This window comes from Aplidium turbinatum, chromosome 4 (assembly GCF_918807975.1).
Source record: "Aplidium turbinatum chromosome 4, kaAplTurb1.1, whole genome shotgun sequence".
Classification (NCBI taxonomy): Eukaryota; Metazoa; Chordata; class Ascidiacea; order Aplousobranchia; family Polyclinidae; genus Aplidium; species Aplidium turbinatum.
Genome location: NC_137475.1, coordinates 13,007,416 through 13,022,550, shown reverse-complemented (window position 1 = coordinate 13,022,550; position 15,135 = coordinate 13,007,416). Strand labels below are relative to the sequence as shown.

The 15,135-nt window shown below is 38.4% G+C and overlaps 1 protein-coding gene across 1 annotated transcript in view; it reads right to left on the bottom strand.

Annotated features, from left to right (window-relative positions):
- LOC145769385 (alpha-1,3-mannosyl-glycoprotein 4-beta-N-acetylglucosaminyltransferase A-like) overlaps positions 1–15,135 on the bottom strand; it is a 78,627-nt gene that overhangs the window by 29,228 nt on the left and 34,264 nt on the right. Inside the window, exon 4 of the mRNA XM_082581002.1 lies at positions 14,150–14,362. Coding sequence (XP_082437128.1) covers positions 14,150–14,362 — 213 coding nt within the window. The remainder of the gene's footprint in view (positions 1–14,149; positions 14,363–15,135) is intronic.

Here is a 15,135-nt window from a genome sequence, read left to right as displayed (position 1 = left end):
CAACGGTCTGACAATTTATTATATTGCAAAGTTTTGGTTTCTTCTTGACTTTTATAATTCTGTGTAACAGTTTTTTTCTATCTAGTTTCTATGTGACTAACAATTTGTTTCATTATACATTTTCTTTAGTATTTCAACGCCATTATTAAAAAATTACGTCCTTTTCACTTTTAAATAAAACATGGCAAGGCAAGGATTCAGTGCTGAAGAAATATTGCAACATGTTTTACTGGATTCTGACGACGAAAGCCAGGCGGATGATTTGGAGGATTTATGGCACTCCGATTCAGATGAAGAAGCGGATTCTTCTCCGTCAACTTCCGCAACAGCGATTCCGATCGAGATTGACGACCAGTTACCTTCCATGGGCAATGTTCAACCGGAGTTTGCGCCACCACGACGGATTATAACATCGAAAAGACTGGTGAACAGCATAGATTCCTCTCTCGACATGAACAACTACGATGCTGTTGAGTTTCCCGACACACTGAAGTCTTATACAACTTTTGTAGAAAAGCCAAAGAACAGACAAGAGGGCGGCGTCAGCATTACTTGGTCTAATGCGAGACCGGTGCACAATGGGAGAAGGTGCCGGGCTAACATTATATCTGGCGCGACTGGTGTTAGAGGAGAAGCCAAAGAAGCCAAGACTCCTCGGCAAGCATGGGAACTATTTTTTTCTTTAAACATTTTGAACATTATTGTTCAAGAAACAAATAGAAAAATTGCCACACTCATTTCTCAATTGCCAGAGAGAATTTTAGATGACAGCAGGTAGGCTACTGCTATTTTGGCCCAACCAACAACGAGGAGATGCTGGCCTTTGTTGGATTGGGGTATTTTCGGGGGCATTTAGGACAGGCTGGTCATTCCACCGATGTATTGTTCAATCAACTGCAAGGGCATCCCGTGTTTAGTGCAACAATGAGCAAGAACCGCTTTAAATTTTTATTTTCGAACATTTCGTTCGACGACCAAAATACTAGGCCGCAACGTTGGAAGAATGACCGGTTTGCCGCATTTCGAGTCGTTTTCGAAATGTTTAACGAAAACTGCGGCAAACATGTCATTCCAGGTGACTTGGACGAAACGCTATACCCCATGAGGACACAAATTGCCTTCAAGCAATATAATCCAAACAAGCCTGCGAAATATGGCCTTCTGTTCAAGTCGGTAAACGCCAGCAGATTCCCATACACATTTACGGCATCGGTCTATTCAGGTAAACCGAAGGAAGAGCCATTTCATTTTTACGTTCGTGGAACAGAAGAAGTGGTAAAAGAAATGGTGATGAGCCTGGAACAACACGGTGACCTTCAAGGTCGGAATATTTCGTATGACCGCTTGTACACCTCCATACCACTCGCGCAGTGGTTGCTTGACAGGGGTATAACGTCAGTGGGAACCCTCAACGCTATACGTAGAGGAATACCCCTGGAAGTGAAGCAAGTGAGTGGTAGGGAGGAATTTTCGTACGAAATTTATTGGCAGACGAGTGAGGCTGATCTCAGCCTACATTCTTATGTAGTAAAAACGAAGAATTCTGGCATGCGGAATGTGTTGATGTTGACCACCATGCAACCTCTATTGGGGATTACCAAGGATGACGGCATAAAGAAGCCAGGCTTGTATAAGCTTTACGACTTCACAAAGAGTGGCACCGATATCATCGACCAAAGGATGGGTTCATTCACGTGCAAAGCGAAGTCCCCACGGTGGACAACTACTGCGTTTGCTTATTTTTTGGATACTTGCCGCGTCAACGCATCTACAGTTTTAGCACTAAATTAAGGAACTGATCCACGCAAGCGAAAATCCTTCGACTTCGGTTGGGAACTGGCCATGGAACTCGTGAAGCCATTCATAAAGTCGCGATCTCTCCAGGGCCTGAACTATCACACCATACATAAGATTGAAGCAGTAATAGGGAAACAACCTTCAACAACAACTCCAAGCGGCAAAAGGGCCACTCTGCCCCAACTATCGTCGACACGACGTAGATGCGACGTATGCAAACACGCTATTATGGGAGAAGGTGCCAAAGCCAGAAAAAATAAACTTCCAAAAAACCGTGACCAATGTCAGTGCTGTGAAAAGCCTTTATGTCCTGCACATTCCATACGAGTATGTCAAGCTTGCTTTTGTGCAGAATAAACTATTTGAATGATTGCGGTTTTATAAACATTGGCTTCAACCACAGCCTAAATAAAACGCGGAGCTCAATGAAAGATTTTCCTTTTTTCCTTTCATTAGACAGATAGTTATTTTTACGTTGATTCAACATATCAAGACGTTGAATACTTGTAAACATGCGCAGTTTTGCAATTAAATTGCTTATCAAAATCATCTATCCTTTTTTGTATAAAAAGTGGGTCATAAAACTAATCGTAATACTCGATGTAAAATTCAACATTTTTATATGCTGAAACAGTATTGTATTCATATTTTATAAATCCATTTTCTATTTAGAAAATATCAATGTAATGCGGTTTGAACGTAGCTGAATTTTAGCACGGATACAACGACTGATTTTATGACTTTTATACAAACAAGGACAGAAGAGAAGTAATCTAATTGCAAACCCGCGCATGTTTACATCGTCTTGCAATGTTGAATCCACGTCGAAATGATTGTATTAGCGTTGTATTCAATTCCTCGTATTATCGAACTGTAAATGTGCAGCTACTTGTAATTTCAATGTGCCTCATTGCATATTCCTAAATATTTCTGAACTTGTGTGTACATAACCTGACAGAATACAGGTTGCTTTACCATTGAATCAAGTTGAAACACGTTGCTGCAAGAGCCTTGTGCCAATTGCTGCAGTCCGGTATTACTGTAACCAAATCAAAATACTTCTCAATATTTTGCTGCCAAACTGACATTTTTATCGCACAAACGCCCATTAGGCAGCTAATTCTTTGTAAAGTATTTCTCCAGGTTCACAATGATTTAACGCATAATAAATACTACTTTGAATAAATCTAAATATTGTTTGGATTTTAGTGTGTGCTGACGTATGAATCTTAAAAAGCTTATTGAATCCACAAGAAAATGACCCGAGGTATTACAGATTTTCCTTTTGACGAAAAGCGTTGTGACGTTCTGTTAATTAATGAACCGTAACTGTTTTATTTTGAATTTCTTTCTGACTTCTGTTTACGTAGACTCTACGTCGTAGAGCATCATCGACTTTATCAGGTAATCTTACTCCTAGTACTAGCCTTGTATGTAGCCGAGTTCACATTGAACTTACATTGAAAGACGCTGTTGCAACTACAATACATTGCATTTATACCGCGTTTTTTGTCGCATGATGTTCCATTCGTTTCGTGGATTACATAATAGTATTTGATAAACGCCACCCTGCTTCTTCAGCTGGTCAACATTTGTTAATAAAGCGTAGGAGTTGCTGTTCTTGGAACCGAGGTCACAAGATCATAATCCAAATTGGTGTGACACGCGTTCAGCAATCTCATTATTGCATGTAATTGATGAAGCATTGTTCTTTTAGTCAAGCAGCGAGCTTATCTTTGAGCGTGGGAAAAGTTATTATTTTGCATGAAAAATATAGGTTCAAATTGAGATTATGTAAAAAAATTTTAATCACAACATTGCAATGCATGTTCTTCATTACTCTACCAAAAAATAATGGGTAAACTCACGCTACAATTGCTTTAATCGCAAAATAATCCAAAAGTCATAAGTCACCTCAACATTTCAACGTCTATGAGCAGTTCTAAAATTCACATAGTTTTAATTTTCGGATATGCTCAGCGTGAATAATTTTACAAGTTGAATCCTAAAGTTTGAAACCGTACCTTAAAAAATAACAGAGATATCACTCCTAAAGCATAAGAAGAATCGACAGCCCCCCCCCCCCCCAAACTGAGCAAGACTCCAGGGAGCCCAACCTTGTAAGGGTTAACACGTGAGTGATTCAAACAATTTGTGTATCGTGTGTTTTTATTTATTGGCTCACGATTGTCCTTAAATTCTTTTTTAGTTATGCCATGTTAGACTGTCATAACTATAAGGGTCACAATGTTACGGACAATTTCACCTGATGAAACATTACATCATCGTTAAATCTTGAATTACGAAATATGGTGTAAGCCAAATTTAACACCTGTTGAGAATTGCTTCACAATGCATATGGACTATTACGTCACAGAAGCTGATTACGTGCAGTTGAAATATCGCAATCAATTCGTCATTTGTAAAATTGTTGCTTGAAGAGTTGGTTGCATATTTAACTGTTTTGGTTAGTGCTTGCCAGCTGGACGAAATTTCCGTCTTTATCTAAGTAATTTGTATTGTAGTGACAAGTTTTTAGTGGTGTATCGCGTTGCACTCCATTTTCGACAGCTTTGAGGCTATTTTTACAGAAATACAATTCTTGAAGTAGACGTTTCAGAAGAGTGTTTCTTTCGGTCATTGCATATAGACGAACGGATCCGGGAACTTTATGTTACAATTTTCCCACGAAGAGATTATGGTTTACCGTTGCGTCGTGGTAACGTCAAAAACAGCTTACGGTTACGGCGCGCCAGTGTGAATACGCCTTTGCGTTGTGAAATTACGCATTGTTAAGTGTTACGCAATAAACCAATTAGTAGTTTACATCTTCGCAGTGGCGTAGCAGCCACTTGGCGGTTCTGGCTCTGCGGCCTGCGCCAGGGGCGGCAGGCTGCAAGGGGGCGGCAAAATGAGGCTGCACAGTGCACACACCACGAGAAATGAAGTAATGCAAAAATAAATAAAAAGTAAAGCAAGAAAATGATTTACAAAGAGACTGCTAGCACACCTTAAAAAATTTAAGGATAGAACAACAGCTAAAAAGCTCGAGTTGCTTCTTGCGTGATGTTGGATAGCTGTAGCCTGTACTCCGTCTGTTGTTCAATTCTTAGTAACATTTATTACGTCATAAATCTGTTGTTATAATCACGATTCATTTTCTCTATCTCAGTAGTAGTTTCTGTAGTCAGACCTCGTGTGCAGTAAAGCTGAGATACTGGTGTATTTTATTGTTTTAACGTAGTTAGATGGGGAAGGCAGAGATAGTGTTGAGAGTTGGCTGGCACTACAGATTCAGTTTAGTTAGGGCAGGATAGGTTTTCTGTGCCAGCATCATAATTTTAGCTAGGTGTTTATTTAGGATTTGAAGTAGACTACCGGTGTGTCGTTGGGAAAGACTCTTCCGGTTACTTAGAAGACTTTTGGCGGCCAGGGGCTCTTATTGGCTTTTGACGCTAGCACGAAAAAAAGTTTTAGCGAGTCTCTCACGTTTGGCCCTATGAGAGGGAGGACATTGTACCCGGGCCCGGACGCGAATTTTTTTCCACGAGCTTTCTGTCTCATTGATTCTAATCACTCTAAAAGTAAGATTTTCCGAAAGTGTTTTGAGAGATTGGTTGATTCAGATTGCGAAATAACTATTTTGCAATGAAATTTTGCAACGATAATAAAATATAAGCTTTCCCTAACCCTACTTTTTTTTAAAAGCTCTTGTGCACCGCAAAAATTAATTTAAAGAAATAAAAAGTTTGACTTCGACGGGCGTCGAACTCTCGTTCTCACGAACATTAGGCAGAGGACGAAACCACTGAACCAACCGTGCCAACGAAAAACTGTTGCATTCACACGGTTTTAATACAAACTTTTACCAAAATAAGTAAATGAGACAGAACGTAGCCTACGTGGGAAAAAAAATGTCGCGGCCCGGACTGAGGGGGGGCCCGGAGAGATTGGCTGATTTTTGAATCCTCACACGCTGCTGCAAAGCGAAAGTCACAATGGATTCACCAACGCTTTTAAAAGCACTTATGACGACGAGGTGGACTTTTGAAGTTAGCTGTGGAAATTGACAGATTTAAGAGGCTGGTGCGAAGCAGTGAAACCACGTTTGATCGTAATGCAACAGGTGCGTTTGATGTTTTACAGTGGTTAGCTAAATCACACCTACTTGATTCGACACCATATTTATGCTTGTGTCTGAAACTTTATCTTACCATTGGTGCAGTGCCGGTCTTTGGGATGTGCAAACCGTGCGATCGCACAGGGCCCGCAAATTAGGGGGCCCGCAATTTACTCAGAAAATGCAGTAATTTTGTCATTTTCAAAGGAAAAATTCAACAAAGGAATTCGCAACAAGAAAACATAGAGACTCAAGGAATTCAACCTATTTCGTCGCCTGAATATTTCGTACCCTGAAAACATCGAGAAAAAAAAACGACATAGCCGAAATCGCTGATCGGAGTTGCCGCAAACATTTCAAAATTTCTCGATCTTTTCAGGGGACGAAATGAGTCGAAATTTAATTTTGTTACACGATTTCAGGGGACGAAATAGGTTGCATCCAGACTCAACATACTGTAGAGACATAGCTTTATTTCCGAAAAATGCCAAAGAAAGCATGATCTTATCCTTTTGCTATGCCACCGGACAGCACCATTTCACAGTAATATTCATACCTAAATTTTTGTTGAACATGCTCTCAGAATGTCCCAAATTCAAAGTAATTTTTCAAAATTTTCTGGGGGAGGCCCCCCAGACCCCCCACCGCTGGTTGTCGTCTTTGGCGATCACGCCGCCACCACCGCCCCACCCCTTTCAAAGTACCTAGCTACGCCACTCAATTGGATTATTGTCATTGGGGCCCGCAAAAGCATATTCCGCACAGGGCCCGAAAAACCCTAAGACCGGCAATGATTGGTGTTTCAATTGCGAGCTGTGAGGAGTTTCTCAAAGCTCAAAATGATAAAGTCGTATTTACGTTCTACGATGAATAATGATCGGCCATCAGCTCTATCGATTCTTTCTATAGAAAGAGACTACGTTCAAAAACTTGATTTTGAAGATATTATCGCTGATTTTGCTTCGGCAAAAGCTCGAAAAGTTCAATTTTGAGGCGGCTATTGATCTTTTATTTGCCTAATACATTTGTTGTCCATTTTTTGTCTTTTATTTTTAGCTTTAACGCTGAGACAGCGAGGCTTCTTTCTCAAGCAATATAGAACTTCTGAGACGCGGCACATTATTTGTAATTATTTTTATTGAAAAGATTGCTTGAACATGAAACTATTTTAAAATTTGCTGCAGTTTACTTAGGGAGGCATTTTTAACGAAAGCCAGGGGCAGCAGCATATGCTCCTACGCCACTGCATCTTCGCTGATTAGTATTACAGTAGTCTTAGTTACAAAAGAACGCAAATAGGGAGGCACTAGAAAAATTGATACTTCTTAGGATAGGTCTACTTCCCATCCTTGGAAAAAACTGCTTGAATTTAATATGTCATGCAACGAGCAACGTATCTATATTCAAAATGTAGAGTGACATAGGCCACGGGAGAATTTTTTTGTGGAATAGGTAATAAAAAAAACAAGTGTTTTATCATTTAGAACGTGTTATTCACATATGTTTGTTGATCGTCCCCTTCAAAATATTACACATTTGCGAAACTCTTAAAAAAGCCAAGTTTTACTTAAACTTTTATCACAATTTAGATTAGAGCTAAAATATGCTCAGAATGCACCAAATCAAATGTAATTTTTCTGAGGGAAACCCCCCGCTGTTGTATTCGCCTTCGGCGGACACGCGGCCGGGCTTCGCCCGTCCGCAGCATCCCCATTTTTAGGACTCACCAGCCGCCACTGCTGTCGTCGGCCTATGTGGCCTAATCATCACAGTTTACGGTAAGCTTAATATCCTACTGCAATCTTTAGTGATAGACTATATGAATAATAGTGCCGATGGTTAGTGTAATGAGAACCTCGTCTTCTCATCCTCCAATGCTTGGATCAAGTATGAGACTTACCTATATGAATTTGATAGCCTACTATTGTACTGTTTATATGTTCAGTTTCGATCTACAACGGTTGAATTCAATTATGTTTCTCCCTGTGCTGTTTCAATGAGCCACAAAATATTCGGTAAGAAAACAAGAATCCATTATAATACGTCATCTGTAATTCCCCATTAGGCCTAATTCGGAAGTTTTGTGGTTAATGGTTTGTTGTTGCTGTGATGTCACAGAAACCTTCTTCACCTTCTGCTTGTTCATCGTCGTCGCTGTGGTCTCGTCGACAGTTGAATAGGCTACTATTATTGTTACTCTGTGTACGTGTTCGTGTACGTTGCAGTGACTATGACACAATGGGCTTTTACATCATCAGACGTTGATTCATAAAGTTTAATTAAAGTAAAGTTTAGTAAAGCAACTGTTAACCACTTGTTAGTTGTTACCAGTCTGATTGAGCGTTTTTCAACTTTCTTTTTCTCATTTTCTACTGCTTCCCCAAGGCGGCAACAAAAAGCTTTTAGTTTCATATCAATACGAGACAGCAAAAGTCAAAAAATCTCAGAAAGTTTAGCCAGCCACTGCCAGTAGCGGTAATCAAAATTTACAAAATGTGATAAATCTGGCCGCATCTCCAGGTGGCCATGCTAGTATTTTTAATTATAAATATGTGAAAAAATATCGTAGAGCAGAAGCACAAACAACAAAACAGTCATAGTTATAATAAGTCATTACCAGGGTAAGTTTTTGTTGCAAAAAATTAAGTGAGAAACTTGCACTTCTAGGCTATTTTAAAAGATAAGTTGCATTAAAAAGCTGTAGGCTATTTATACACGAGCATTTTAAACCGCAGTAGCCTACTTATTCACAGTATTCATGTACAATCAGGGACCATCTTCAAGCCACCTAATGGAGTGGAAGGTCTGCACGTCATGAATGATGAAACCAAAGACTGGCTGCTCTCTATAGTAGCCTTCCATTGTCAGGGCCGTTGACAGGATTTCTCGGGCCCGGTACCAATTTATTTTCGGGCCCCCTTCGGCCTTCATCGACTATGTTATGAAAATAAAGGTTGTTTACAAACTTTTATTGATGTCGTTTAAGCATGGTCATTTAACAAATCTTGCGCAATCTTAAAATTTCTTGAACCGCAAAACTTACTATCTCTATCTAGCGGCTGCTTTTTTGAACTTTTATTTGTCACATGGCGCTAGAGTATTCTAGGCTCACCAAAAGAGAATTTACAGCAAAGGTAGTGCAGACAGTCAGAAAGTTTTCAATTTGATTTGGGAAAGGTGTTTGGGCCTCGATCAAACATTTGCTGATTGCTGCAATCTGAAAAGCGGTTTTGTGCAGTTTTTAGTGCAGTGCAATGCAATTTTTAGTGCAGAAACAGGGATAGCAATCTTCTTACCTGTGCCATCTCAGTTTGAGTTTAAACAAATATTAACCTGTTTATGTTGAAATTCGTGTTTCGGGTAATATTCATGGTTAGGGAAATCACTATACTAGACTAAACTAAATTCTTACTTTCCTGTTTGGTGGCTGAAGTGGCTATTTGACCACCAGAAAGCCGAAGTAAAGTGCTGTGTTAAGCCCTTCGTGGGCCCCCGGGGCCAAAATAATTTTGAGCCCCTTATTGGCAAGCAGACTTATGATAATGTAGTGTGTATGTTAACTGCACTGATATGGAAAGGTGGTTCACTTCACTAGACTTTCTCACCAGTTGAGAAAACAATACAAATGTAAATAAGAGCAAACACAGGTCTATCAAGTCATAGCTACACCTTTGCTTGCTATGAAAGCCAAAAGTGTTAACGATTTCTAAACATACTGGCAACGGTCATGAAGCGTATGGGTCATTCAACCCAGATCTTATATCACACAGTAGAAGCTGGTATCAAAATCTGACATGCTTATCACATTGAGTTCATACAATTTTTTACATCGGACAAGACTTGACAAAATTATGAGAATTTTAAACTGGTTACCAACATTTAGAAGCAATTTTTTCCAAAAATTACAATTGGCATTTGAAATTTCACTAACCTATTATTTTTAAATGTATAGCCATAACATAGCAAAACAGTTTAGAAGTGCAAAAAAAAGTGAATTCACAAATGCTTTAACAAACAACATTTTAACACTTTCACCAAGTGGTAATTATGTTTTGCCTTATAGGATCGCCGAGGTGGAGGCTGACTTGGTGACCTCATAAGGTCTTTCGCTTCTTTCCTATCTCACTTTTATGTAATGTACCAGTGCATTTGATGTGATATTTTGTGAAAAAAAATAAACCAGTGATTGATTGATTAAACCACTCACCTATACAATACTTTCAAAAAGCTAACAAGTACCCAATCAAAATGCTAACATGAAAACTCAAGTGTACTCAAATGTGCATAATCAGGAACTTAAGTACGATAAAAACAATAGTTTACCAATCTAGTGATATACTTTCAATTCACAACAGAACAGTGTTAATCCATAACAGCACAGAATGGCGTACATGGTTTATTAACTAGGCCTACTCACACAAGATACATTATTATTAGAAACCTGTTGTTAATCATGCTATATTTCACTAAAACATTTTTTTTATTAATTGCTTTATTTTTGGAACATTGTGGTTGTTGAATTTAAGAAGCACAATTATTATGAGCAGCAGTTGCTGTAATCTAACTGTTGAATTAACTTTTCTACATGTAATTATTTTTTCATATGCAAACACCATTGGTCATGCTAAAAACAGTTGTTATTGAAATGGTGCATAAGTGCTGACTTATGTAGATGAAGTGTAATAACTTTATCACATGTTGCAACTACTTCACAGGAATCACAGCATACATAAGAAAATTACTATGATCTTTAACAAAACGGAGCAATATTTACAGTGTAACACTAGTTAATAGGTTTCTAGGTAAGGTCTAACAGCTTCATCACTCACTGACAACTTTGCAGTACTCAGAAAGCCTTCATAGGTTACTGGTGCTTAATGAAATGTTATAATGCTTACTGCGCAATACCGGCTAACTACTACCTAGTTAAACTTTTATAACTTCATAAACAATCATCAACCCAGCAGTGTACAGAACACAGCAGAAATATAACTAATAGTAAACACAGGTCTATCAAGTTATAGCTTCATCTTTGCTTGGAATGAAAGAAATGAAACATAAAGCAGCAACGATTTGAAATCACAAACAAAATACTGGCAACTGTCATAAAATACTTATTATACTGGTATCTAAATGTAATATGCTGGTTACACTTGCTGATAGCTACCTCTGTAAAGTCAGGGATATTTATAATTGCGGGATTGTAAATGCTAAAAATGAAATGCTAATTAATCTATGAGAAATGCTATTTTGTTTACTGTTCACAATTTTTTAGCAATAAACAAAATATGACTGCACAAATTGAATAGGCTACAAATAAGACAAACATTTTTATGGCCTACAGTTAAAGGCAGGTTAATTGATTATATACCTATTACACTACTCAATGTTCGCTTATTACTTGCTGACCTTTGACTTTGAGGTCAGTTTTTGAATTGTTTGTCTTACTTTTGGTGGTCGTTCTTAAGCTTGTGGCCTGCTGATCACTTTATCTGGTTCTTACCACAGCAATTAAAGACATGGGTAAAGATGGCATTAAATGCTTCATGGTTTCTGGTACATTCAAGGTTTAACATTTGGCTCAACATAACTTTTGAAAAAAAAAAACTATGCAAAGACCTTGGAGAAAAACATTCCCTTGTTTGGAACATCTGCAAAACTTTTACAGCACGTCTGCACCATTGCTAATCATAGTAAACGAATGTATTCCAATTGCAATAACGGCAAAGCAAAGTTTGCTAGGTTCTGACAAACCTCCATGTTCAGCCATTTCAAAGAATTCCTCTTTGAGAGTTTTGTTTATCTGAAATGTTCAAAGCAAGAATGTCGGTAGTTCAAACAAGACATCTTCTTTATGAAATGCTGAATGAAATCTTGGTACATAGCAAGGTTACACCATTCTAGAACTAGATTACCGGTTGTAAACCAGTAACATTCACTTTGAAGTAAAGCTTAAGAAAACTAAACACCCTGTAAAACCAAAACGTTAAGCTAAAAGTGCAACAGCCTTAATGCAGCTTCTGACACTTCAAAAAATACTTTTACCTTGCAAGTTATACCGGTAGATGTAGAAAAAATATTTTATTGTTAAATGGGATATCAATAGACCAACCATACTTTAAGCTAGTCCAGTATTACAAAAAGTATTTCATGTGTCTTGTTTACTTATTGGCAGACTTCAAAATCAATCGTACCTGACTCTTAAAGTTTATGCTAACGAGAAGCTAACCTACAAAACATGAACGCTTTCACCTTATGCTAAAGAAAGGTTTCAATCTATGCTTTTGCAAAATTTAGACAAGGCATTGCAATTAAGTTATGCAAATGTCTTATATAATTTGCCCATTTATGACAATCATTTTAAAATAAGCTGTCTACTTCGTGGTTTAACCTATAACAGTAGTACACAAAGTATGGTGACCCTACCACTACCAGTGTATAAAGCGGTTTCAGTTCAACAGTTGCCAATTCCAAAGTTTTACCACAAAATACGAAAATATAAACAACCAAAATAATTAAAACACATTTATCTTAAACACACCTTTGTAGGAATTGGGCCTGTCTTGATTTCAAGTATTCAATTGCAACCAACCTGTTTTATTTCAAATGCAGGTAATTTTACTAATGTTGTCACATTTTAACTTAAGATAATGTGGTTTTTAGAGATGTTTTGGTATAAGGGCCCAGCATCTCATTGGTACCGGTACCGGGCCTAAATTATCTTGTCAATGAACAAGTAGGCTACACGCAGTAAACTTTAACAGCTAAAAAACAGATTGTTACTGAAACGCAAAAGTCAATTACCTGTGGGCCCCCTGAAATTCTATCACAATATAACGACCAAGATAATGTGGTGATTTTAGAGATATTTTGATATAAGGGCCCAGGCCCAGCATCTCATTGGTACCGGACCTAAATTATCTTCTCAATGGAAGTACACACAGTAAACTTTAGCAGCTAAAAAACATGTTGTCACTGACACGCAAAAGTCTATTACTAATAGGCCCCCTGAGATGGTGGGCCCAGTACCCAGAAGGGGGCCCGGTACTTTACCATCTGACGGCTAAAATAGCAGTTTTAACCTCTGATGGCAATTCCTTCAGATCTGATTATATTAAGATCTTGATTATGTTTGAAGTTGCGGGGAATTTTTAAAATCCGGGCCCCTCAAATATTCCGGGCCCGGGTCCAAAAGTACCACCTAGACCCCCCTGTCAACGCCCCTGTCCATTGTAGTCCGGGAACATCGTGAATCTGGGGTGGTAAAAGGATAGACCCTCGGCCCCAGAGGCTCACACGAAGAAGAAGGGACGGTATGGCTTACCAGGAGTTCGGGAACTTTCTCTGTAGGTCAGTTGAATTTTTAAATGTGGATCGGTCAAATTTTTGAACATGTGTAGGCTTGGGCCTAGATGTAGCTTGCATAAGTTATTCTCTTATTAGCTATTTCCTACCAGGCCATCCCTGTACCAGGCATACAAGTTAGGCTAAGCTTTACTCTTTTGGTTACACAAGTCGGTAGTGAAAGGACTTTTAGTAAACTAAAAAAGTACGTGAAAACCGTTTAAGAAGACAGCTCTTCCAATATGGAGTCTTCTAAATTTAATTGATGTACCTTAGATTGACACATTCCTTTGCGACGGAGTGGTAGCCTATACTGAAAGGTCCCATACTTACTGCACTGAGCGATGAGCTAGTGGGCCCACAAGAAGATGGTCTGCTGTTTAAGGTTTGGTGACACAAATACATGTAACTATGGGCTTGTTGTTGTGAGTTCATGGAATGAATGAGACAACGTTTAGTCTATGGAAACTTGCAATTCGCTACTACGAAAATTATTCGCTGTACCTCAAAGACTAGTGCCAATTCGAGAAAACAAGTGCATCTTTGGAATCAGAGGCCTCAAAATATGTTATAACACCTCTCACATCCCGCACCTTTGAAACATTTTTCTGTTGGCCAGTGCAATAAAAGCGAATTTTTTTCTTTTACATTGAAAGAGATTGCTCTCCAATTGTAATGCTTTTACACCCTATTTCTGAACAGACCCATGAAGCGACTCTATCACAAAAAATTTTAAGCATGGTCACTATAACATAGGGACTCGCCAGTGAATTTCTGGGGAAAAGCAATGGTGCTCACACGGCAACGCGTGATGTGGTTACATAGTTTGAACAAAAGAACGAATTATTTAAACACATCAAACTTATTATTTTCATGGCTTTTACTCACTTGTTCCATCACCTCATCGTAACCAACATCACTCTTTACATCATCTTCCAACATTAGGTAATATTTTGTTGACAATTGATAGATGTACATCATAATAAACACAGCGTCCAAGTTTTCCTTTGATCTCCACTTTACTCGCTCCAAAGAATCTCCCAGGGTATTTGTGATTGCTACATTCCAGTCAGGATAATATTCTTTTGGAGGACTGATGATCTAAAATATCATTTATTAACAACAAAACTGCAAACTCGAAATTGAAGAAAAAAGAAAAGAAAAATGGGATTAAATGACATTATTCAAGAAACAATACCACAAACTAACAAAATAACCCAATTAGTTGTTGTTTGTCATGCATCTATCTATGGCAGGGGTTTCCAAACTTTTTTCCAGGGGGGCCAAACATGATAATGCGTAAATCCTCGAAAAATCTTGTTTTGCTCGAAGAAAGGTGCATCAGGCTATATGGTAACATTGTGTTATTTAATGTCATTTTTATACAACAAAGCAATATGCAGGTTTACGCAATTTGTTATATAAGTTACATATCAAGGGGTGTGATAAGTTATCTGCTTTTCCAATATATATTGAAACATCCAGAAATTTCATAAAATATAGCTGTATTGATGTGAAGGACGAAATGACGTTTTGATTTCAATACCCATCACCTAGGTCAAATTTGGTTCGAGGTTTGTGGTAAGCAAGCATAATTCATCACGCATGCAGGAGTCGCTCAGTTTTGATCTCAAGCGGTTCTTGTTTAAGTTCATTACAGAAAACGTCTGCTCACACAAATATGTTTGGTTTGGTTTTGAATCTTTATCTTCGGACTGGCAAAGCCTTGATAAGTTATTCCTGGTAGTTTCGCATAGCCTACTTGTAGAGGCTTTTGACGCAGGACCGGTTACCGAGATCGACAAAGTGAAGTTTCCGATTGTTGAAGTGTTGTTGCTGGGGAATTATTCCATCCATTAGGTGCCGCTGAATGG